Raw genomic sequence first — 25,095 nt, 5'->3', positions numbered from 1 at the left:
GGGGAACTTCCCGACCCTGGGATCAAACCCACGGCCACGTCTCCTGCACAGCAAGCAGATTCTTCGCCTCTGAGCCACCTGGGAAGCCCAGAATGCAATAGGATACCACAGTAATTTCACCTGGAACTTTTTATTAGCCTATGGTTTGGTTCTGATCGAACCCGTGAAACGCAGAGGTCTAAGTTAAAAGCCTCTATTTACAACAATTCTTTAAGAAGCTGAGTCGAGAAGGAATACCACAGAGGATATGATCCCTGTGACCTACAGAGCAAGTAAAAATGCTCAGTTTTAAATAAAAACTCTTGGGAAGTATAAAGGAATCATTGATGTAACTAGCCAGTGACCAGTGACTGAAAGGCTGCTCTGGTCTTAGTTTAAAATAAAAACAAAGCACAGCTCTGGAATCTTTCTTATGCTTTAAAAGTGAAAACAAAGACAAGATGGGGAAGCCCCCAATGCTAAAACATGGTAGGAAGAGAAGATGCTGCTGTGGCCAAGACATGCCTTCACACCAACAACAGCCCAGGTGAATACAGGGAAGAGTCAGTTCATTCAAAGTCCAATGTGCAGGGCCTCCCTGGTGGCCCAGTGGTTGGGAACCCACCTGCCAATATAGGGGCTGCTGCTGTTGCTGGACATGGGTTCAACTCCTGGTTTGGGAAGATCCCACATGCCATGGAACAACTAAGCCCGTGTTCCCCAACTCCTGAGCACTAAAAATCAACAACTACCTTATCTAATGTGATTCTACAGTCTCACTAAAGCATTCTGTTCAAAACTTCAGAGCAGGGGTATGGAGGCGGGGTAAGGTTGGGGTGGTGTCTCATACAAAGACACTGACAACCGCTGACACTGGTAATATAGCCCTCGTCTCCATGACAACAGAGATGGGTGTGAGTGACCTCTGGTGGGTGACACATGGGCTTCGGGGCTGCTCTTCCTCTGGACCCATCTGGGCATCCCAGAATGGTGGCTGGTAAGAAGAAGGATCTGCCCGCTGTCCCCGGATGAACTGTCCCCAAAACAAGCATGCTGAAGCACTTCCACTGTTTGCATGTAATGGATACATCAAAGTCTGTATGTGTTGTGCAATTATCTGGATACTTTCTAACAGATGGAGCAACAGTAAGAGGGGAGGAAAACACTCCCTCAATTAGCACAGGCCCAACTGGATGTGTATATCTGTTCTGGTGAAGAAGCCCTCTGATGAGGTCCTCTTCCACATCTGGAACCACTGACAGCCTGAGCCACAGGGCTTCATCCCCAGCAGAACGGGCCGGAGGACCCACTTAATAACACAACGACTTGACCCTGGTGCCTTAGGGTCTTCATACTGAGGGGTTTAGTCCCATTAAGCCTGCCTATAAAAGAAAAATAAAACAACTTAAAAAAAATCAGACCTAGAAATAAAAAGAAATGTCCTCCAGCACAATTTTATGTGGGGAAATGGAAACACACGAGCACAGTGTGACTGTCTTATCTCTCCAAGAGATTAGTGGCTAGAAAGCGTCACTCCTCTAGTTTCTGCTTTCATACAGATGGGTTGTGCGATTACCACATGGAACTAGCCCCCTGAATACCACCTGGTCTACTTCCCAGCAGCGAATTCCACTCCCATGCTTGTCATGGCTCATTTGGACAGCACAGTGAGTCTCCTCTGTGGGCCTGCTCCCAGAGCCCACAGAGTCTAAGACAGAATGAGATACGAAGGTGTTTATCATGAGGCAGAATGGAACTCGGAGCCAAAGCAACAGGAGCTCTGTATCGTGAGCAGGCTGGGAACAGAAAGGTTTTTTTCTTTACAGTATACTGGAAAAATAAACTATTCCACAACACACACAGAGTTTGGGTAAAGGTGAAAATTCTTAGGCAGAATCGACTCCCCACCTTACAAAAATTTAAGAGAACAAAACAACATTTAGAAACAGAGACGAAGAAGGGCCAGCACATCTTTCATCACTCCCTCTTGCTGCCTTTCCACATAAAATTTTGGTTTAAGAGAGTTGTAATTTACCCCATCCCTGAAGAAATGGCAAAAACTTTGCAACAGATGTTCTGTCTAAAAAGTAGCAATCAAAGTCCTTGTTATGGATTTTGAAGACTTCAAGAAGGAAAAGTATGTAAATATACAAAAAATAAAAGGCCAAAAAAATTGACAGAAGGAAAAAACCAAAATTTTGAAAATAAATTTGGTTTAAATGGGAACTTAAATTTCTGATAAATATTACAAACTAAGCCAACATATAAGGACCCTTCCCTCTTGCTCCAGACTCATGAAAACACTCCATAAAACAGAAAATGACAATGAGGGATCAAGCATGAGCTAAAATAACCCAGAAGTGCCCATATTCATGATAGCAGTAACTGAGCTATCTAGAAATAAATCTAATAAGAGATGTGTGAGAATTTTGCTGGCAAAATGCACAAAATACCAATGAAGGTCATAGAAGAAAACATAAATGGATAAATAGGCTATGTAAGTAGATGGCAAGACTTACTGTTATAAAAATATCTAATTTTGCCTGTTACGTCTATAAAAAATGCAAATTCTTATCAAAGTCCCCAAAGGAATTTTTTTCAAGAAGAATCTAGTCAGTGTCACTATAAAATTTCTATGAAAGAGTAAAGTTCCAGGTGATTCTGACTGAAGAACACTGAGGAGATTTCTGTCCAGGAATTGAAACAGGGTCTCCTGTATTACAGGCAGGTTCTTTACCCTCTGACCACCTTTACCATTCTTTACTTCCTGCTACCGCAGAAGCCCTGCCTGTCATACACCAGAACTTAAAACAGTATATAAAACAGTGACCAACTAACACGGCCATACAGGTGAATGGAAAACCACACGGAGTCCAGCAACAGTCAGGCATACACAGGCACCTACCATATTACATGGATGACATTACATGCTTTCCACAGAGGAAAACTGAAATGAAAAACTCACTTCACATAACACATTTCAGGTATTTTAGGCTCTCAGGAAACAAAACCTTAAGACAAATACAATTCTATAAAAATATCTGCCTTTCACACACACACACACACACACACAAGACAATGCATAGACAGCTTGATTCTTTTTCTAAAAAAGTAAATAAATAATATCCAAACACACATTTGAATCAACCATACTAGCCCTGTTCTGTCCCAACGGACAGCCATGTTTTATCTAAGACTAATACATGCTTATTATGGAAAAATTAGAAAATGCAACGAGTATGAGAAAGAAAGAAGAGAAAGATCCATATTTCCACCATTCAAAGATCAGTACTTTTAACATTTTGAGGATTATTCTTCCCAGTTTTTATTATCTTTGTTAAAAATACACCCATATATGCACAGAAAAATCAGTTTTATAGTGTGGGTTCTGCCTTTTTTTTTTACTTAACATTGTATCGTGACTATTTCCCCAATGTGTAAGATATTTTTTGAATGAGTCACTCACACTTTTATGAGAGAACTGTCCTGTTTTTACTGTCTCTTTTCATAACATTAACTGTCAATTCCAGATTTGGAACACTGGATAAAGGCAATTAAGACACATTCGAGGATTATAAATATTTTATAAGTGAGCTAAGAAAATGCAAACATATAGGAAATATAAACAAGCAAGACAGCATGATAAAAACAAGAAATGGTGAGAGAGAAGGAAGGTGTGCAGGGTAGATGTGGCTGAAGACAAGGAAGACCAACGGGACTGTGGTCTGTCTGGAATGTTGTGAGCTTGAGAGACAACACCAAAGTGATCCCAACCCCCGAGCCCAAGCGGGCAGCTGTGCTCTGGTAGGTTCACTGCAGAGTGTACACTGCCCTCTCCATGAAGCTAAGCTTAATTTAAGATCAAACTGCTGTCTCTGCTAGGCAGTAACCACCCTGCTCTGGAGACCAACAGTATCTCCAATCAAACACATATGGCCACAAACATTGAGAAGAAGTAACTTAATTCTTCGTGGAAAATTATACCAACGTCCACGGGTCCTGGGAGAATGTCATTATGTGGAAGAAAAGGCAAAGAAGAAACAGAACGAAGCCAGCCATCACTGCTTCCGCACGCACAGCAAAGACATCCTCTGCTAAGAGGAGGGGTTCACCTGTTCCCCGACAGTGACTCCGGTATAAGCTCGAGGTGTACATTACAGATGTTTCCTCGGCAACTGTTCCTATCCTGACAGGCATCCTAACAAAATAGCTTCCTAGAATATTAAGCCAGAGAGAAAAGAACTCTAAAGAACTCCGGATCTAAACAACGTTCCATCTGTCTTAAAGGTTTAATGTGCAGAAAGGACAAACAATATGCAGGCTGTTTAAAACCATCAGTGATCTGGTTACAAATCCTCTTAGAACACATAATGGGAGAGTGATTCGGCACAATTCAAAGAATATTTACTGAGTGCCAGTGTGCTGGGTACTGTGCTTGCTGCTCAGAATTCAAGATGAGCAACACTTCCAAATGTCAGGAGTATAGAGGAAGCTGACAAAGTTTACAAATCAATGATTAATGCAACAGGGTAAATCCTACAGAAACAGACAAAATAGCCTAGAAATTTAACGATCATCTGCAGAGTTACATACGAAAATCCTTTTCATGTAAATACCTTATACCTTTACCATTCATTTTCTTCATGGTATCTGTTGAAGAACAGCCTTTAATTTTGATGATGTACAACTGATCAATTGTTTTCTTTTATGGTTAGTATATTATATGTACTAAAGAAAAGTTTTTGCCTGTTTCAAAGTTTCCCACTTTCTTCCAGAAGTCTGTGGTTTTTCCTTTTATGTTTAGGTATATGATTCACTTTGAATTAATTTCTGCATATGTATGAGGTCCCTACCTCACTTTACCCTACGGACATTCAGTTGTATCTGCATCATTTATTTTATTTTTTTAACTTTTTATTTTTTATTGGAGTATGGCTGATTAACAATGTTGTGATAGTTTCAAGTGAACAGCCAAGGGACTCAGCCGTCCATACACATGTATCCATTCTCCCCCCAAACCCCCTCCCATCCAGGCTGCCACATAGCACTGAGCTGTATCTGCATCATATAGTGCTTCCTGCTAAATTACACTGGTGCCTGTGACCGTGTACCAGTGGGTCTGTAATATATTCTCTATTCTGCTCCGTTCTTCTACATGTCAGCCTTCACACCCTTCTACACTTTTTATTACTGACTGTATACCAAGACTACAAGTCAGGCAGTAAAAACTGACTCTGTTTTTTGGCTAGATCCACCGCAATTTAATGCAAATTTAAAATTCCAGTTTTGTGAGTTTCTACAAAAAGCTCCCTGTGACACTGGCTGGGATTGTGCTGCAATAATAAATGAACTTGGGGGAATTGGGCAGCTTAAACTTTGAATAATTCAAATCATGAACTAGGCATATCCCTGTATTTTTTTAGATATTTTTTATTTTCTCTCATTAATATTTTGGGGTTTTCTATGTAGACATCTTGTGCCATTTCTATTAAATTTATTCTGCAGTGCTTTACGCATTTCGATGTCATCATAAATAACATTTCCTAAAATTTCAGTTTCCATTTGCTGATTGTGAACATAGAGAAAAACAACTGATTTTTATGTGTCACTTGATGATTATACTGTCAGTGAATAAAGACAATTCTGCTACTTCCTTCTGAATTTTATTATTTCCTGATGTACTGCAGAACTAGGCTCTCTGATATAATAATGAACAAGGGACTGAAGTGGGTATCTTTGGGTCTGTCCCTTCGCAATGGGAAAGTGTTCAACTTTCATCATCTGTTTCCTCAACTCCTGGCCCCTGTCGTGACATCACAACAATCACGCCCCATGAAAACACACACTGAGGTGTCACAGCAGACCCTCAGCTTCTCTGAACTCTCACAGTCAACATTTACTGATGGTTCAAAGTAGGAGGAAACAAGAGATGATGTCAGCTTAAAGCGCTGGCTGGGCTCAGAACGTCTATTGACTTTAGGTCAAGGAGATTGTGGATTTAGGAGTTTCAGAGATACAACTGGACACAGATACATACTCTAGAGGACTTATTTTTCAACAAGAAGGAGGCAAAACCTGTTTCTATTTGACCAGGATTTGTCCCAAATCTAAGGAGCAGGTTAGCCTTAAGTGTGTCGGGGTAGCCAACGGCCAGAAGATGAAAAGTGACGAGGACCAGCACTGCTGGCGAGTGGAGAACGTGGTAAAAATACTTACTTCATCTCCAGCACTTCCTCCAAGTGCTTCCTTCTCTCGGCCCGGAGGTTGGTCAGATGCGTTTCCTTCTCGGCCAGCGACTGCTGAGTGGAGGACAGCTTCGCCTTCATGGACTCCAGCTCCTGCTTCACCTTCTCCATGGCCATTAGTAACTCTTCCACCTGCGAGGGATACGGAAAAAGACAGAAACTGAGGGCCCAGGTTGGAGACAGTCAGAGGAGCTGGGCGGTGGGCAGCACCTGGGCCAACAACATTGAAGACACGCACATCGGGAATCCTGCTCTCGCTGTATCACACACACGTGGCAGGTAAAGAACTGCATCTCCCATGGCTGCTCTTAATCATTTCCACTTCAGGACACAAAGAACTTCATTTTCTTTTTGATAAATGCAAGAATATCAGTTCAAGAAGTAACACTCTGCCACAGACAACCCCTTTAAAGGAACTTACTTGGAAATAGTCCAGAAACTTTCATGGAAATAACACTATAATGCAGATAAAAATATAAGGACCAAAATCATAATAAACATTTCTAGAAGGGTTTTAGGACACAAAAGCTATTAAACTTGACTCATACCAGATGCAGAATAAATATAAATGAGTCACTTTTATTTGTTCAAACTGAGGTTCTTCTGTTTACACCATCACCAAGAATTTTGAGCTAAAGGAACAGCTAGAATTCAATCGATAATTTCTTGCTCTAAAGCCAGGTAGGTAGAGTTTTCTCAAGAAAGGCAGAAAGAAAAGAAGAAATGTATCTCTACGACCAGATGGAGAAGAGACAGGATGCTCGAGAAAGACCTGTAAACACACCAGAGAGAAAGAGGACAGATGCTGAGAAGAAACAAGAAACTAGGAGAGCAAGGCCAGAGCTTTATCAGTTATCATGTGGTTCCAAAAATTAGAATTATTTAAATAAACAAGAGGCCAAAATATGCAGACAAAAAGTATCTGTTATCACCTAAAAGCAACCTCAGCAAGATAACCAAACAGCCAAGTATACCAATCAGAAGATTACTGACAAGAAATAATCTTGGTTATTAATACAATCCTTTTCAGAGGTAAAGCTGAGTATAAGTAGTTTGGTAACAGCAGACTACTGGAAAAGACCCTGATGCTCAGAAAGACTGAGGACAAGAGCAGAAGGGGACGACAGAGGATGAGACAATTGGATGGCATCACTGACTCAATGGACATGAGTTTGATCAAGCTCTGGGAGATGGTGAAGGACAGGGAAGCCTGGCGTGAGCAGTCCACGGGGTCACAAGGAGGCGGACACAACTGAGGGACTGAACAACAACAAATAGCTGTTAAAAACTAACAGTAAACAGATACATTTAGTTTGCTGGCGCTTGAATTACTTTGAGTATCTTTTCAGAAGTGGTCAAGTTACTGTTCTCAGCCAATAGCATTCTGACTATCCCACCTGCTCTGAAGACTTGTGTTATTATGCAGATCTCCTCGGATATATACTCACATATCTGCAAGCTTTACAACAAAAAGGCTTTGCCTTTTTGAAGACTGTCAATAAAGATGACTCCGCATTATCAGTTTAATTCATATCCTGTCTTTCACTGCTCCAGGCAAGCTATGGTATCAGTTTCTTAGGTAACTTGAAGGGGTACCTTATACATACACAAGCATGTATAATACATTATTCCTCCTCTTTCTATACAAAGGTAAGCCCACTCTGAAAAGTGAAAGTTACAGTCGCTCAATTGTGTCTGACTCTTTGCGACCCCATGGACTGTAGCCTACCAGGCTCCTCTGTCCATGGGATTCTCCAGGCAAGAATACTGGAGTGGGTAGCCATTCTCTTCTCCAGGGGATCTTCCTGACCCAGGGATAAAACCCAGGTCTCCTGCATTGCAGGCGGATTCTTTACCAACTGAGCCACCAGGAAAGCCCCAAGCCCACTCTACACATACTCTTATGTATCTAAAACTTTTAGTAAACCTTTATTGAGCTAAAAACACACAAATAATAAATGTACAATCTGAAGAGTTCTAAGTGAACAAATCTATGTAAACAGCTCGCAAACCAACAACCAGAGTATCACCAGGACCCCCACCCTCATATCCCTTTTCTAGGTAAAGTGTAACCATTATTGCAACACTCTAGTCTATTTGTTTTAAGGTTATACAAATGGAATTACATAGTATATACTTTTAAGCACTGGTGTTACATCTGTGAGATTCATCTACATTGCTGGGTCAAACTGTAGTTCTGTAGTTCTCATGACTGTATGATATTCCACTGTGTGAAAAGAGTGGAATTTATTGTGCCAAACTACAGCAATTCATCTTCTGATGATACCAGTATTGTAATCCTGGAATAAACCTCACTTCAAGCATTTCTTTTTCACATACACCACTTGTGGACTGGCAATATATTGTTTAGGAATTTTTATATTTATGTTCATGGTTGAGACAGGCCTAAACTTTTCCTTTCCCGCATTAGCTTTGTCAAGTTTTGATGGGAAATTATGCTGGCCTTATAAAACATGTCCCTCCTTTTATAGTTTCTGGAATTGTTACCGTAAGAATGAAATTATCTGCTCCTTTATGTTTATTAAAAATCACCAATATAACTCTCTGGGCTTGAAATTTGTGGGAAAAAATTTTATTACCAATTCTTTTTTTCCAGGTTTTCTTTTTCATATTTAGCTAGTTTTGCTAAAGTTTCATTTTTCTTGGCATTTGCTCATTTAGCCTAAGCCTTCAAATATACTGGCAATGATACCCCTATTCTTTTTAATACCTGCAGGACTTATGAGCCCTGGATCATTCCAACAGTTGCTCACTGAGCCTTCTCTCTTTTTCTCTTTAGTCTCACCAAAGACCAGTTAATTTTCTTAGTGTTTTCATAGGACCAATTTTGGGCATCATGGACCGTTTTTACAAAAAGAGAGAACTGATTGTCTGTTAGACTCTTCACCTTAGGCTACCATGGACCTTTTCTTTCATCCTGCCAAGATGAAAACCCAGCATTTAAGTTCAACAGCTTAACAATAACTTATCTTTGAATTCTTTCTCAATTCACCCCCTGGCCTGAGAATGCCCTACATTCTTGACAATGTATGAATGCATATTTTATTAGCCATCCTCAATTGTTTCTCTGGAATTATTTTCCCAGCATCTAGTCTGCCATGGTTACAGACATGTGCTACCTTTCATTCCAAAGTTACACTCACAGAATTCTGCTTGTTAGTAAAACATTGCTTTCTTAAGGATTGCTTAATTTCCCATCCATTTGAGTGCCAGACCCTCAAGGTAGTTCCACCTCAGATCATACATTTATCCAAATAGCCTTTAAAGCATTTTGGCATCTAATGCAAGAATGGTCCTGTAAACCAGGACTTCCAACTAATCACCTGATTTATACTCTGGCTCCAAGCCAGGGAAACAGCTTCAAAGCCAAACTGAAATTCTTCACTTTCTCTTACTTTTCCACAGGCCCAGAGAACACAGTCAGCTGTCTCCACTCGGACATTCATCCCGTTTCATGCCCACCTTACAATAGTTGTTATGTAGTTTTGGGTACAGACACTGTAGTCATGTATGGATGTGAGAGTTGGATCATAAAGAAGTCTGAGCGCCAGCTGCTTTTGAACTGTGGTGCTGGAGAAGACTCGAGAGTCCTTTGGACTGCAAGGAGATCAAACCTGTCAATCCTAAAGGAAATCAATCCTGAGTATTCTTGGAAGGACTGATGCTGAAGCTCCAATACTTTGGCCACCTGATGCAAAGGGCTGACTCATTGGAAAAGACCTTGATGGTGGGAAAGATTGAGGGCAGGAGGAGAAGGGAGTGACAGAGGATGACATGGTTGGATGGCATCACCGACTCAATGGGTATGAGTCTGAGCAAGCTCCAGGAGATAGTGAAGGACAGGGGAGCCTGGCGTGTTGCAGTCCTTGAAGTCACAACTTAGCGACTGAACAACAATTCAGACATGAAGGTAATGAAAGCTGAGTAGAAGAAAAGAAGTAATACACATCACACCAAACAACGAAGAAATTCTCCACGATTTTAAAATGTGCTTCGGGTCACAGTACGATTTTCAAAAGCACATGTTTTAAGACATTAAAAAAAAAAAGTCCAGACCAGAGCAGGGATTCAAGTATGTAACCTAAACTGCCTCCACTAAGACATTAAGTAGGGAGCTCTAGGCGGACAGTGTGCAGTGCCAGCAGCACCAGATGGTTTGCTTAAATCACAAGCTAATAAACTTCGACTGAGAATCAGAAGGGAACAAGTTACGGCTTCACCACGGGCCGGTTTCCCTAGGTAGCAAAGAGCCTGGGTGCCGCGGGGCTGGCAAAGCTGTCTCCATGCTTCCCACAACCAAGAGCAAAACGCTGTCTGCAGTTTTCAGGATGCTTCTGAAAAATCTTGTTAGAATTTCTTGGGAAGATAAGCGGCCTAAGTCTCCAAAGAGAAAAGGAAAATAATCAGAAGAAAAAAGGAAGGGCACAAAAAGAAGATTATTTAGAGGTTAGGCATTCACTGATAAGTCAGATTTTCACACGGCAAGTCCACTCGTTTTCCTGATTTCAACAAAATTCTAGATTAAGACTCACTCTGCTATACAATCACCAAAGAAAAAAGTCACCTAGCTCCTGAGTTGAGAAGCCTGACTGAAGCATGAATGAGAACAGACACACATACCTACACGTACACATTCCACTAACTTCTCCTAACGAACTGCTGCAGGTGTCTCACAATCAGTACTCACAGGAGAATTTGAATTTATAGAATTCCCAAGAGATTTATGCTAGCATTTATATAAGAAATCTCTTTATTCCAGTATGTTCTTCTGGCCAACACATGGTACTTCTGTGGTAAGACATACACCAGCATATTTATGAATATGGAACCATTACAGCTATTACAATAAGAATAATAGTGACTGATACTATTTGAGTCCTTTGAAATGCTCTAAGCACTTTACATGTGTTGTCTCATTAAATTCTCACAAGGATCCTATGAGGTGGTATTAATATTATCCTCAGTTCTACCGAAGAGGGAATGGGGTTTAGCAGGTTCAAGTGCCTCATTCCGGGTCACACAGCCAGAGGAGGCAGAGCTGGGATTCCAACTGAGGCAGTGAGGTGCCACTGCGTGCACAGATGCTGCTGCTCTGCCGTAGGGCATCAGCGTCCAAAAGTCCTAAGACAGCTTTCCATGACTGCATCTAACGATCCCTCCAGGGAGCATTCCCAGGCCCACTTCTGCATCTTTCTATCCTTCTTTTCTCTCCCTTCTCTTCCCCGATCCAGATACTTAATCCTCCCCCATGTGCCAGGCACTGTGTTATACCACCAGGGCTTGACAGACATACATGCTTCCCGACTGCCCTTGCGCTCAGAGTCCACACAAAGATACAATCACTTATTAATCACACTCAGCAATGTGTAATCATGAATAGATTCATGTAAGGAAGCACAGGATGCCATGAGGATAAGCAGCGTGAGGCCTTCATCCATGCTGTGGGGGACCGAGGGAAAGATCCCCCAAGGAAGTCAAGGAGCTGGTGCGGAGGAAAATAGTACTCCAGCCCCTGGGCCTGGCGTGTTTAGAAGTCCTGAAGTGCGAAAGCGCATGTCGATCTGAGAAGATAAAAAAGATGAAAGCAAAGCCCCGAGAACACGGGAAGAAGGGAGGCCATATGCAGGAGAGGCAGGAAGCGGTCAGACGCAGAAGGACTGAGAAGGCCTCACGAGGGGTTTGGGCTTTTCTCCCTAAAGCAACAAGAAGGTACCAAAGGACGGGACGAAACAGGAGCAAGAGGATTTAGAGTTAAGATCAGGACGACTAAAACAATGGACCAAGGAATCTAAGCTGAACAGAGAGGGGCTAGGATAAAGTGAAAAAAGACACAGGGGCTCTAATGACACACACAGACAGCTGTCGTGGGACCTTGAAAGCTGAGGTTACAGGAAAAGTGATCTGAGAGGAAGGCGCTGTCATGAGGCGGTTGGAGGTGGACTACGGTAATAAGATCAAGGATGTCAGATGTGGGATGAAGAAAGGCAGTGGAGGCAGTGACCTCTCGGGCCAGGAAGTGGAGAAGCCAGACAGATGGGTCATCCATGTGGGTGCTCAAGTCAGTGAGGCAGGAAACACTTCACGGAAAAGCTTCACACCTCAGCTGAACAGCCTGAGCCCTGAGGAAGCAGAGGCTCCCATAAGGCTGTGCTGGACAGCGTTATGAAGGGCAACAGGAAACAGGACAGCTGAGAGTCTGTCCTCCAACCCCGAGGTGCAGAATAAACATTTACTGATCACCAGAAAGGCTTGCCAGGTGGCTCAGAGGTAAAGAAACCACCTGCCAGCTCAGGAGACGCAGGTTTGATCCCTGAGTTGGGAAGATCCCCTGGAGAAGCACATGGCAACCCACTCCAGCATTCTAGCCTGGAGAATCCTATGGTTGGAGGAGCCTGGTGGGCTACTGTCCACAGGGTTGCAAATCATTAGACACAACTTGGCGACTAAACAACGGCCATGATCACCAGAAAGGATTGTGGGGAGATCCCAGGGGAAAGGACAGATTAACAGGCAAAGAAGGTCAAAGTGGCTCCAGAAGTAAAGTAAGAAGGTAAGTGCCAGGGCCTGGAGCAGAGCAGACACTCAGTGAATATTTGCTGATGGGGTGAAGGAAGAGACATGAATCTGTAAACTCTGGTGATCTAGTAGGAAACATAAAAGGGAAAAGAGGAGCTGAAGAGCTAGGTTAAGGCAAGAAAGCCCTGAACAGTGTTGGGGTGATGGAACAGAGCTCAGATGATCAGGGGCTGAGGGAGACAGAGTCTGGTAAAATCCAAGATGAGAGGAACAACAGTAAAACTAACTAGGTTCCCGGAAGAGGGCGGGCACTTCAAAATGAATCAGACGCTACCAAAATAGGAACTTAAAAGTTTTGTTTGTTTAGTTTCCATTTAAATGCACATGACTTATATGATAGCATTAGTTTTAACTTCCTATTCTGTTTATTGAAAATAAGATATAAGTGATCTTGAGGTGACAAAGAGCACTGAATTAAGCACTGTGTTATCTGGCAACTGTCAGATAACTGCAGTCTGTTAGCCTCCTGACACTAAGAGGAACCCAAACCTTAGCACAAGTCGCAAAGAAGACACTGCAGAAACTACCACTTGGCTGGGGAGTCCCTTGATTTCTTGCCTTCTGATGCACTGCTGGATTTCTCCAACAGTCCCAAATAAAATCAGCAAATGATGAGATTCCCCTGGTGGTCCACTGGCTTAGACTCCATGCTCCCAATGCAGTAAACCCAGGTTTGATCCTTGGCCAGAGGGCTAGAGCTCACATGTCCCAACTACAACCTGGTGCAGTGACATGTGTTTAAAAATATGTATTTTTTTAAAAAATCAGCAAATGATACTTTGAATAATTAATGTGCTCCCATGGGTGAGAAATGTACAAAAAAAATTTTTTTTAATGTCCTTCAAAATAGGCTTCACATTCCCCTAGGATGCTGCATAACGTCTGATGCTGCATGTGGCTCCCAAACACCCGTACAGTTAAAGCCAACTCATCAAGGAGCTAGATTCATGTTGACTGGCTGTGCCCCTCCACTGGCAGTTGCCTTTACGTTTCCAGGAATAGCATGCTGTGGCTGACACATCTTCAACTGGAGATAAATTTGACAAGAGTGGAAACACAATAACGTGAAAGAAATGCTTCTTTTTTAAGCCGTCTCAATTTTCGCAGAGGGCGTGGGTAGATAAATCCTATATTAAGTAATCATTACTCCACTGTGGAGCCTGAAAACTCAGACATCAATAAAATGTGGGTGCATGTTATTAAAGCAAAGCAAAAATGTCCTCCTGCTGGGAGAACTTCCATGATCTGAGTCACAGGGGCCGGAAAGAGACTGTGGAGGGGCCAATGTTTATCTCATGATCGATTCTATTTAGGTGATTTCCTGGTAACACAACATCAAAACTAAGAGCTCAAAATCTGAAGTAAGCACCGAAAACTTTTTTTTTGCAGAGACCATTACTTGATTAATTTCTCCTATAAACTGCTTATTTTAGCAACAAATAGCTTGTACCAGAACCAAGTAAAATATAAAATTAATAATTTCCTGGGTCCACATAAACTGCATGGCTCCTCTTCTACACCTGTGAGAAAGGAGGGCAGAGATAATCTAGATGACATTACATTTTCTTTCTCCAGTGAAGAAGACACGGCAACCATCATTTTAACCTCTTCTGCACCTGGGTGAGTTAGCTCAGGAAAAGAAACACAAGAAGAACCAGGACAAGACTTCTCCTTGAACTGTGAGCTCTGGTAAGTTCTCTCCTGAAAAAAAATTTTTTTGTGCATTGCTGGAAAGTCAAAGTGAAAATGTCAGTCGCTTAGTCGAGTCGGACTCTTTGTGACCTCATGGACTGTAGCCCGCGAGGCTCCTCTGTCCATGGAATTCTCCAGGCAAGGATACTGGAGGGGGTAGAGCCATTCCGTTCTCCAGGGGCTGTTTCCGACCCAGGGATTGAACCCGGGTCTCCTGTGTTGCAAGTGGATTCTTTACCACTTGAGCCACCAAGGAATAGATATAGAACACACCAGGACACAGAAGACACTACAAGGGCTGTGCAAGCTGTCTAGGTTTGGGGAAGACATTTCCTTAAAGTTAGCTGGCTACACATATGTATAGAATCTAGAAAAATGATACTGATGAACCCATCTGCGGGGCAGGAACAGAGACACAGACACAGAGAACAGACTTGTGGACCCAGTAGGGGAAGGGGCGGATGGAGGGAACTGGGAGAGCAGCACTGACATACAGACATTCTCATGTGTAAACAGACAGCTGTCGGAAGCTGCCGTGCAGCACATGGAGCTCAGCTCGGCGCTCTGTGCTGACCCAGAGGGGCGGGGTGAGGGGTGGGTGGGAGGCTTAAGAGGGAGGGCATATATATATATATGTATAGCTGACTTACTTTGCTGTGCAGCAGAAACTAACATGACATTGTAAAGCAATTATCCTCAAATTAAAAATAAATTTTAAAATTTATATGGTCACTTCACAGGGAGAAAACCTTAATTCAACTTTATTACAGAAAACAGCAGTCCTCTTCCTAGCATGAAGTCAAAACATTTAGAGCTAGAGCCCCCTCCTCTAAGGTCAAATGCACAATCTGCATGAAACAGTTTCAGACTGTTTCCTTAAGTTTTCACCAATAAAAACAAAAACTTATTGACATTTTAACTGGAAATTTTAATCCCTATCATTTGTACTGCTAAAAAAAAAAAAAAAATCAAGCAGCTACCTAGAAGTAAAAAGTGCTACTTCATTAATTAGAGATATATGTTGTAGAGAAAATGTGATTTCAATATAACCCTTGAAAAAATGGTTACAAAGAAAATACTGGCAAAAGACAGTTATTCGTCTGTATAAAAAGTTTATTATTAGCTAAAGGAGAAAAGTAAAAGTGTGGGATTTAATGTCTGGCAACCCAAGGACACAAAGAGGGAACTCACATGTGAGCATGCACACACTCATACACTCTATGCAGGATTGTTCTGGTCTGGCCATAATAAATGAGGCTCAACATCTGTGTCCTGCCTTTACAGAAAACCAGAACACCTGTCGGGGTGATAACTGACTCCACACAGGTGAGAGCACAGAGGCCTAGAGGCACTAGGGGCCTCGCCCTCCATCACCGCTAACAAACAGAAGACGCCACAGCACCCACGTCACCTGATTCTGGCTCAGAGCCCTGCACACCTTCATTCACTCAAGAGGGTGGAGGCCATAGGAAGAGACCAGTGAGCACTGAGGCAGAGCTTGGGCCATGCCACACACATACACGAGAATTCTCTGCTGTGCAAGCCCAGCCCCGCTGTGCAGATTTCTCTAGGCAAATAGGTTTCATTAAAAACATCCAGGAAGGCGCAGCCAAGAGGAACATAAACTGCATATAAACACCAGCGGGAAGCCATCTGGCTCCCACGACTGTACCTCTGTCTGCATTTTGGATGACTGCCTCTGTCGTCAATAACTCAGTTTATCAGACTGCTCAGGAGGAGAGTCCAGGGTAAGGGCCAAACACCCCGAGAACGCGGTATGAGCAAACAGACCATCATCTGTCACAGACCTGCCAGGAAGATTCCATAAGCGCCTCCCAGTACAGCAGCAGTCACACGTGGTGGACACAAGCCTAACAACTGCCTGCTTGGAAATCCAGATCTATAGACTGCGGCCCTCAACTCTGGGCTCAACGTGAGGCATGCCAAAGTTTTATTCCTTCTCCACTGTAGTCACTATTTTCATTTAACTTCTGAAAATGCAGATGTGGTCTTTTTGTTGAATAAAAAGAAAAAAAAATCAAGCTGAAATTCAGAAACAGATATTTCCTGAAGTTCCAGGATAAATATAAGCATGCACTATTTTACCAGAAAGTTCCTAAAAGGAAGACAGGAACAGAGAAAGACAAAAAGAAGTTGTCTTTTAAAGAATTACTTCACAAATTAAAGTGATTCTTAATTTCTTTTTAAGAATTACTTTACAAATTACTGATGAATATAGGGATTTTTTTGTGGGGGGGATCATAACCATCACATGTGGTTATTTCCTGGGGGCTTCAGTTTTCCTTTCTAATTTCTTTAGCTGTTGTCTACTGACCCCATCTGGCAAAACGAGAGAGGAAGTTATACTGGCCCAAGCTTCTGGCAAGTCTAAATTATTCATTTTATGTAGGAAGAAACTAAGAAAACAGAAGCTCAGGGTGGAAGAATTTGAGGGTTTCTTAGTTTAACCCTTCTACAATACATATGGTAAGAGGGGAACCCCGTAAATAACAAAAGGTCACGGCATTCTATTAATAACTGGAAGACTTCACGTTGCTGCCTTTTCCTTGTTATCAAAAAGATGCTTGTTAGGATTCTGATCTGCTATTACAAGTTTTATTAAAACTGAGATTTCTGCTTGCTTGCTTGTTCAATAATGATACAAAGATTATTTCAAAAGTGTATCCAGCGTAACTGGATAAGATTTTAAATAGAACAAACTTAAGTTTTTAAGTACAGAGTTAGTAAATATAGAGAAATGTCAGTTTAAACCATGCAAATCAGCCTTGAGATCATAGGTTGCTGCTGTCTCTCACTCTTACGATCAACATTCAGAACTAGTTTCTAATTAAAGGGGGATAAAAATTACAAGGAGAGACTGAAGGACAGTTTTTAAAACACACTGAGAGTTTCATTTTAATTTACATCTGATTTATTCCGCATTTGTGAAGGTGACTACAGCATTCAAACACTTTCAACTCTTTTTCAAATGTTCGCTGAGACACTTGAGTCTTTAGACTTGCTGTTATTTGAACATATTTGGGTGATTTCCACTAACAAGTGGATTGAAATGCAGAATAATATTGGGTTGCCATCACTGCAGACTGTATCATTCCTTTAACTTAACACGCATTTCATACATCTCTCTAAGATCAAAAGGAGAAGTCTAAACACAGAGATTTCTGCTACGGCTGGGTATGGCCATTTAACTGCTTCTTTCAACCAGCCAGAGATGGCAGGACCCTCCTTTGAAGTGGCAGCACTGGTGGCCTTTGAAGTCCCTGTCAACTGCAGAGAGGCTCTGGTGGGGTTTGCCTTGTAGCCAGCTGTCACCGTGAAGGCAGACATGACGTATTTCCAGCAGTCTCACTTCAGTCTGTCAAGCGCCTCATTTCATAACCAGTCACCATAACAAAGGAGACCCGAACTCTGACACCAGAGCAACCATCTACAAGGAAACTTACTAGGTGCATCTTGAAGGAGCCTAATTTAAATGCTGGAATGATTACACACGGCGAAGAGATCATGGCTGCGAATTTAACTGTCACATCTCCTCAGACCCTTGAATGTTAAACACGTAGCTTCCATATGTTTATCAATAAAATGTTTCATGACAACAGCATCTTCAGTGTTTGCACTGATGAAGAATGATGAAGTCTGCAGAAATCAGTGAACTGCTTTAAAAGCACCGTTTACGTTGCTGACAACCAAACTTTCTCACATTGTTGTTGCTCAGTTGCGTCCGACTCTCTGCAGCACGCCAGGCTTCCCTGTCCTTCACTTCACAAACCCCTATCCTGGAGTTTGTTCAAACTCATGTCTATTGAGTTGGTGATGCTATCTATCTCATCCTCTGCTGCTCCCTTCTCCTTTTGCCTTCAATCTTTCCCACCATCAGAGTCTTCCAATGAGTAGGCTCTTCCCATGAGGTGGCCAAAGCAGTGGAGCTTCAGTTTCAGCATCAGTCCTTTCAATGAGTAATCAGGGTTGATCTCCTTTAGGACAGACTGTCTTGCTGTCCAAGGGATTCTCAAGAGTCTTCTCTAGCACCACAGTTTGAAAGCCATCAATTCATATGACATCTCATATTTCCCCATTATTTCACAGCATACGTTTCTAAAGCTGTCCAAACTATCTTCAAGAGGAAAACCTGAAAGTAAATTGGAAAATTATGGACAGACTATGCTCCTGCACTGACCTAAGACATGCTCTCGGAGAATGAAGAATCCGGTGGCCGGAATGATGACCACATGGCCTGCTTGTTAGTAGGCTGTGGCAGCCTCAGCTGATGCAGACGCTACAAATTCCAGGCCAGGTGAGGGGAGGGGACAAGGATTTCCTTAAGTGACAAGGATGAAAACTTGTATGAAGCATATGTATGAAAACGGTTACTTAAGCATGTCATCACTGTTGCTGGATCAACCAGGAAGGGTCTATGGATTCTAAGTTTCTTTGGGGCCTTGGACTGGTGGGACCAGCCCTCCCTATGGGGCTGTCAAGGGCCATGGTGGAGACAAGAGAAGTGTCAAGGTTGCTGATGTCTACCGCCCACCTGTCTCCAGGTGCTGCATGCACACAGCCTCTCCTCACGTGGCAGGTGCAACACGTTACACCAGCACCTTCGCAGCACCACGCACACACCAGTGCCCTTCTCCGACCGCTCAAGCAGCTGAGGCAAAGCAACTCACCTGGGATCACAATCTGTAAGTGGCGGATCCATAATTCCAACCAAGGCGTCTAGCTCGAGAGCCCGCTTCTTAGCCACTGGGCATGAAGGTTTCCCTGCAGCTCTGGAGGGGCCTCTGAACCAGAGTCACAGCACAGAGTCTCGGCACCTGAGCTGTCACTCCTGCGCTTCTCGGACTCGACTCCCCTCCCACCAACAGCGCCTAAGAAGTTCCGCAGGATAAGAGCGCTTTCTCAGATGAGATGAAAAAGCCTGAGGGAAAGACTGGTTGGAGAGTGAGAAATCAAGAGCTCTGAATTTGGATGGCTTCCGGTTGAGATGGCAGTGAAATACTGGAGTAAAGATACACGGCCGATATGAAGGAGACTTCGCTTGCATCTCAGATGAGGGAACTGGGCTGAAAATACAAACCTGATGTGGTCACAATTCTACTACCATATAATACAGCTAACATTCTTCAGCAAAGCCTAAAGAATAACCTAGAATGGATAAATAAATAAAACCTTTTCTTTGCCTGACACTAAATAAGACTGAGTGCATGCATAAGCCATCTCCTCCAGGAAGCCTTCTGTGGATCTCTCTGCACTGGATTACATGCTGCCCTTCTGCTTCTAGTTTTTTTTTTTAAGTGAAAGTGGGTTTATTTAGAGAGACAGACGCATTTCATGGGCACAACGCTGTTGCTCTCAGAAGGTGAGAGTGGCCCTTCCTCTTCTACTTGTAAAGCCCTCTATTCAGATCCTGACCAGTGGCACTTAGCAAACTGAACCATGATTAAAGACAGGTTCATTCTCCAATCTTTCCCAATAAACGTGAACTTCCTGAGGCACAGGCTGTATCCTGTACCTTCTTGTTTTCAATGCTCAGTATCTGGAAAAATATATGGTATTCAATAAATGCTTATGGAAAAGGCGGCATAAGTAAAAGTATTTTATTTTCTGAGCATGACTATCAATTTAAACATGAGGAAAATGTAATTTGCTATAAATACTCAGATCAGTACAGGATTAGGTTTATAAAACCAGACTACAAGCTATCCATTTTGGCAGCAGCTGAAAGTAAGAAGGCGATGGGAAGGCTGGGGAATCCAGTCACAGGCCCATTGCTGCACCGTCTTCTCCAGGCCGCCCAGCTACCAGTTCTGCTTCATGGCGCTACCCGGTCCGTGTGAAACAGTGCTCGCCCTATCATGGCGATAACTGCTATGGAACTGACTGGGCAGACTCACAACCGCAGGGGATTTAATAAATCCTTAAGAATAAAAACTCTGATGCTGGGAGAGATCAGGGGGCAGGAGGAGAAGGGGACGACAGAGGATGAGATGGCTGGATGGCATCCCTGACTCAATGGACATGAGTTTGAGTAAACTCTGGGAGTTGGTGATGGACAGGGAGGCCTGGGGTGCTGTGATTCATGGGGTCGCAAAGAGTCGGACACGACTGAGCGACTGAATTGAAGAATAAAAACAGGACACCTGGCAGCAGCCACTGTGCAGACCCCACCTGCCTGCGTCCAGCGCCACTTCCTCTGCAATTACACCTGACAAACCAGAGTGAGGAAGACAGAACCGCAGAGAAAAATTCACCGCCTTCAGAAGTGACAATCGAGCAGGAGAAGCAAGCAGGCGAGCTGTAATGAGGCACGTGCTGCCCATGTGCACCAGGCACGACACAAAAGGAAGTGTACACAAGTGTAGTGCTACACAAAAGGCACTACACAAAAGGGAGCGGCACCGCGTTCAGGCGACTGTGCTGCCCGTTTCCACACCAAAGAACCAAAAGCTACTGGCAAGGAGGTGCGCCTGCCTCTCCCTTCTGCCGGCCTGGCTGACCGGGAAGGGAGAGGACTTGCAAGCTGAAGGGAGCTCCTCGGGGCGCGACAGGGAGACCTGGAGTGGAGACGACAGTGGTCCAAGGTGTCCTGCAGGCTGTGAAACGCACTTCAGTCAGGTGTCACATTTTTGTTCAAATAATTTTTAAAATCTGCACAATTTTAATATGCAAATAAAAATTTTTTAAAAATCTGTGTTAAAAATAAAAAAGATATCCAGCAAACCACTGGTAAAACCTCATTATCTTCTAGGTCAAGAATTTACACTTAACATACATGCCAAACATACATGCCAAACAATGGCCAAATGGCAATTAAAAAAAAAAGTATTGCCATTATAAATGAGCTTTGAAAGTAAAATAGGTAGTGAGGTGAAGTTGCTCAGTCATGTCCGATTCTTTGAGACCCCATGGGCAGTAGCCTGCACCAGGCTCCTCTGTCTACCACATGTAAAACAGATAGTGAGAAGCCGTTACATAGCACAGGAAGCTCAGCCTGGTGCTCTGTGATGACCTAGGGGGTGGGACGTGATGGCGTGGGGGGGTCCAAGAGGACAGGTGTATATATATAGCCAAGTCACATGGCTGGACAGCAGCAAACTGCACTGCTGTATATCACAACATTATAAAGCAATTATACTCCAAAAAAAAACAGATGAAGGGATTTTAAAAAAGGTAAAACTCAGAACTCATGCACATATTAGTCATATTGAGAGAAGATATTTTCATTGCTCAAAATATTTAAAAATATACTTTAGGAACAGATATAAACCCAACTTACTGAGTGACAAGGAAAAAGTCTTGCTATTTTAGAGGCGTTCTTTAACATTTAGTTAGCAATGTGCTCTTTTAAAAAATAAATTTACTCTGGAAGAATACCAGCAAAGGTATTTACAACATTCAAGTGCTAAAAAACAAAAACAAAACCATGTCCAAAATTTTACCTTCACAGCAACATTGCTAAAGGTAGACGTTGCTTCTACCCCCCGGCAACTCTGAAACTGGTTTACAAGAGAGCAATTTTTTACTCTGTGTTCGTACAGACTCTCGAACAAAACACAAAACCTGCCACAAGTTGAGCAGAGTGAAGTTTCAGAAGAAGAAAATCATGTGGAAAAGAGCAAAGCGAAGGTGAGAGAACCCCCTGAGTTTCCCCCTCACTATGACTGAGTCCCTTCATCCTCTCCATCTGCTGACACAGGTGAGGGGAGGGCTTCCTTCCCTGGATCATCACCCCACCTCCCTAAGTGTGGGGCGTGGTCTCCACGTAGGGCAGCAAGTAGCGGGAACACGGGTAAGTAAGGGGGTTCTGTTAGAACACAGGAAAGGCAGAAGGATCATCTTCCTTTGATGGGTTTCCTCTGCTCGTGCTTGAAAAGGTTCTGCATTTTGTTTTAATGACAGTTCCCAATTTCCCATTGCTCCTTGAGAAATTCAAGATGCACAGATCCTCCTTCTATCAGGAGAGGCATTTCTTGTCAGAGGCTAAACTGAGGCAAGAGACGGAGATGTTGGACCTGAGGAAGATAGTGAGTACTGCGGCTGAGCAAAAAGTTTGTTCTGTGAGGGAATATGTTCTTTAGTACAGTTCTTGATGAAAATGAAACATAGGCCTTTTATTTGTACTTAAAACCAAATGAACATTTTGGCCAACCCAATGGAATGTCCCTAGCCAAAAAAGCCATTTTAAGATATTTCAAACAAATACTTGTAGATTACTTTGGTGCAGGTGCATACAATTAATACATTCAGGCAAATTAACAGTAGGATTAGAAGACAGATTAAAAAAAAAAAAAAAACAGGGACGGATGATGAAAGCTGGAGAGGACAGTGGGTGAAGGCTGTGTGGCCCCAGAAGAACAGACATAAAAGCGGTGTCTTCATACCTTAAACCACTTAAAGCCCCAATGACGGGTCTCATGCAATATTTCACTCAACAGCTTCAGACAGGCAGTGAGAAGCAGAATGGTGGAAAGAAGATAAACAAGAAAGAGAGAAAGAAAAAGGCATGCAATTAAAAGCAAATTATTTACAACCACTTCAAAAGATATTTCCAGTTTCTTACAAAGCTCAGTATAGTCTTCCCTACAATCTAGCAATCACACTCCCAGGTATTTACCTAGATGAGTTGAAAACTGATGTCCATACAGAAACCATGGGTGTTTACTGCAGCTTTATTCACAATTGGCAAAACCCTGGAAGCAACCAAGGTGTTATTTAATAGGCGAAGGAATAAGAAAATTGTGACACACCCATGAGGTGGAATATATTCAGAGAAAAAACAAAATAAGCTCTCAGGCCACAAAAAGACGTGGGATAACTTTCAATGCAGAGGCTGAAGGAAAGAATCCAGTCAGAAAAGGCTATAGGAAAAAGATTAGGGAGCGGGGAGGTAGGGGGAGATGAAGAGGAGGAGCGTGGGGAGTTTTTAGGGACTGAATCTACTCTGTAGGATCCTGTGATGATAGATACATGCCATTAAGGACTCAGTAAAACCTGTAACATGTGTAACACAGACAGTGATCCAAGATATAACCTATGGACTAGTTAATAAAGTATCAATACTGGCCCATCAATTTTAACAACTGCATCACATCAATGCAAGATGTTAACAGAAATGGAAACTGAGGTTTAGGAAGGCGGATGTGGAAAAACTGTATGTTGCTCAATTTCTCTCTAAACTAAAAAACTGATCTAAGTATCAATCAGCCCCAGAAAGCAAATTACAAGCAGCTCACACAGTAGCCTAAAAAAGAACATGTAACAGCGGTCTTTATACGTCATTTATTACTAATCACCAACATTTCTACATGATCTTTGGTAGAAAAGTTGTTGTTAGTCACTATGTTTGACCCTTGCAACCCCATGGACTGTCACCTGCCAGGCTCCTCTGAGTGTGGGATTTCCTAGGCATGAATACTGGAGTGGGTTGCTGTTTTTTTCTCCTGGGGATCTTCCCGGCCCAGAGACTGAACCCACATCTGTACTACAGGTGGATTCTTTATCATCTGAGCCCACAAGGGAAGCCCCTGGTATGGAAGAAGAAAAAGTGAAAGTGAAGTCGCTCAGTCGTGTCCGACTCTTTGCAACCCTGTGGACTGTAGCCCACCAGGCTCCTCCGTCCATGGGATTCTCCAGGCAAGAATACTGAAGTGGGTTGCCAATTCCTTCTCCAGGGGATCTTCCTGACCCAGGGATTGAACCCAGGCATTGCAGGCAGACGCTTTAACCTCTGAGCCACCAGGGAAGCCCAGAGTATGGAAGACTTGTCACTAAATAATGATCCCAAAACAGAAAAAAATATCTTGATAGAAAAACAACAACAAACCAGGGGTGGGGGGAAATTCTGAAAAGAAAAGGGAAAAATGTAAAAAAGGTAATACCCAAGAAAATCCCTCCTTGCCCTTGGACAGTGGCTGACACCACCCTGTTCTCTGAGGCTGTCCACTACCCCAGGATCTGCTTAACATTAATAAACACTCAAATAGAAAGTGGGCCACGAAATTTATCTAAGAATAGAGTGCTAAAAGAAACTCATTCTGGAAAGACTGATTTTCCGTCAACTTTGCTAATAAACGTCAGTCTTTCTACACTTGACACTGAAGAAGCCACATGCCCGTGTCTAACGTATGAGGGGACTGCCTAGTGGACACCATGACGTGTCTGCTTTGCAAGGCATCCTTCTCTCCGGCTATGAGATACCCTAGTTCATAAACAGCCATGGTGGTCTGAGCAAAGGGCTCCCCAGGAGAGTCATGTCACCCTCTCAGTGAACCCTGTTCACCTGGTTTAGCACTTACGCTTCTCCAACAAAGAGATGGAAACACTGAGAAAATTGCGGTGAGAGCCTTCACTTGTTGAAACTATTTCTTCCTCTCACACCTCCCACCTTTATTCTTCCTAATAAAAAGTTTAACGCAAGGGTATGAGGCTCTAAAAAGATGTATAAAAACAGAGAGAACAGACGGCGGCAGAATTCTTTACCAAGTCACCTCGAGGTGGAGACACAATGATCTGGGACTCCAGGTGTCATGACACCAATGTCCCTCACACCTGTCATCAACCT

At 42.9% G+C, this 25,095-nt stretch overlaps 1 protein-coding gene and 1 long non-coding RNA gene across 29 annotated transcripts in view; both read right to left on the bottom strand.

Annotated features, from left to right (window-relative positions):
- Positions 1 to 25,095, bottom strand: part of ERC1 (ELKS/RAB6-interacting/CAST family member 1) — a 267,903-nt gene that overhangs the window by 109,376 nt on the left and 133,432 nt on the right. For 27 of the 28 annotated variants that reach the window (XM_086402547.1, XM_086402551.1, XM_086402545.1 and 24 more), the window contains one exon: positions 6,196 to 6,356. In XM_086402547.1, coding sequence (XP_086258673.1) covers positions 6,196 to 6,356 — 161 coding nt within the window. Of the gene's footprint in view, positions 1 to 6,195; positions 6,357 to 23,153; positions 23,225 to 25,095 lie in introns of those variants that run through there. The other variant, XM_086402570.1, reaches the window with a different exon arrangement.
- Positions 17,398 to 19,597, bottom strand: LOC147372993 (uncharacterized). Its single transcript, XR_015164456.1, has 2 exons — positions 19,202 to 19,597; positions 17,398 to 18,663 (listed from the first exon to the last, which is right to left on the bottom strand). It is a non-coding gene; the product is annotated as an uncharacterized LOC147372993 (long non-coding RNA).

The sequence above is a fragment of the Bos grunniens genome, chromosome 5, assembly GCF_055505025.1.
Source record: "Bos grunniens cultivar Pamir isolate PY7600 chromosome 5, Bosgru_T2T1.0, whole genome shotgun sequence".
NCBI lineage: Eukaryota > Metazoa > Chordata > Mammalia > Artiodactyla > Bovidae > Bos > Bos grunniens.
This window is presented reverse-complemented; position numbering and strand designations above follow the sequence as displayed.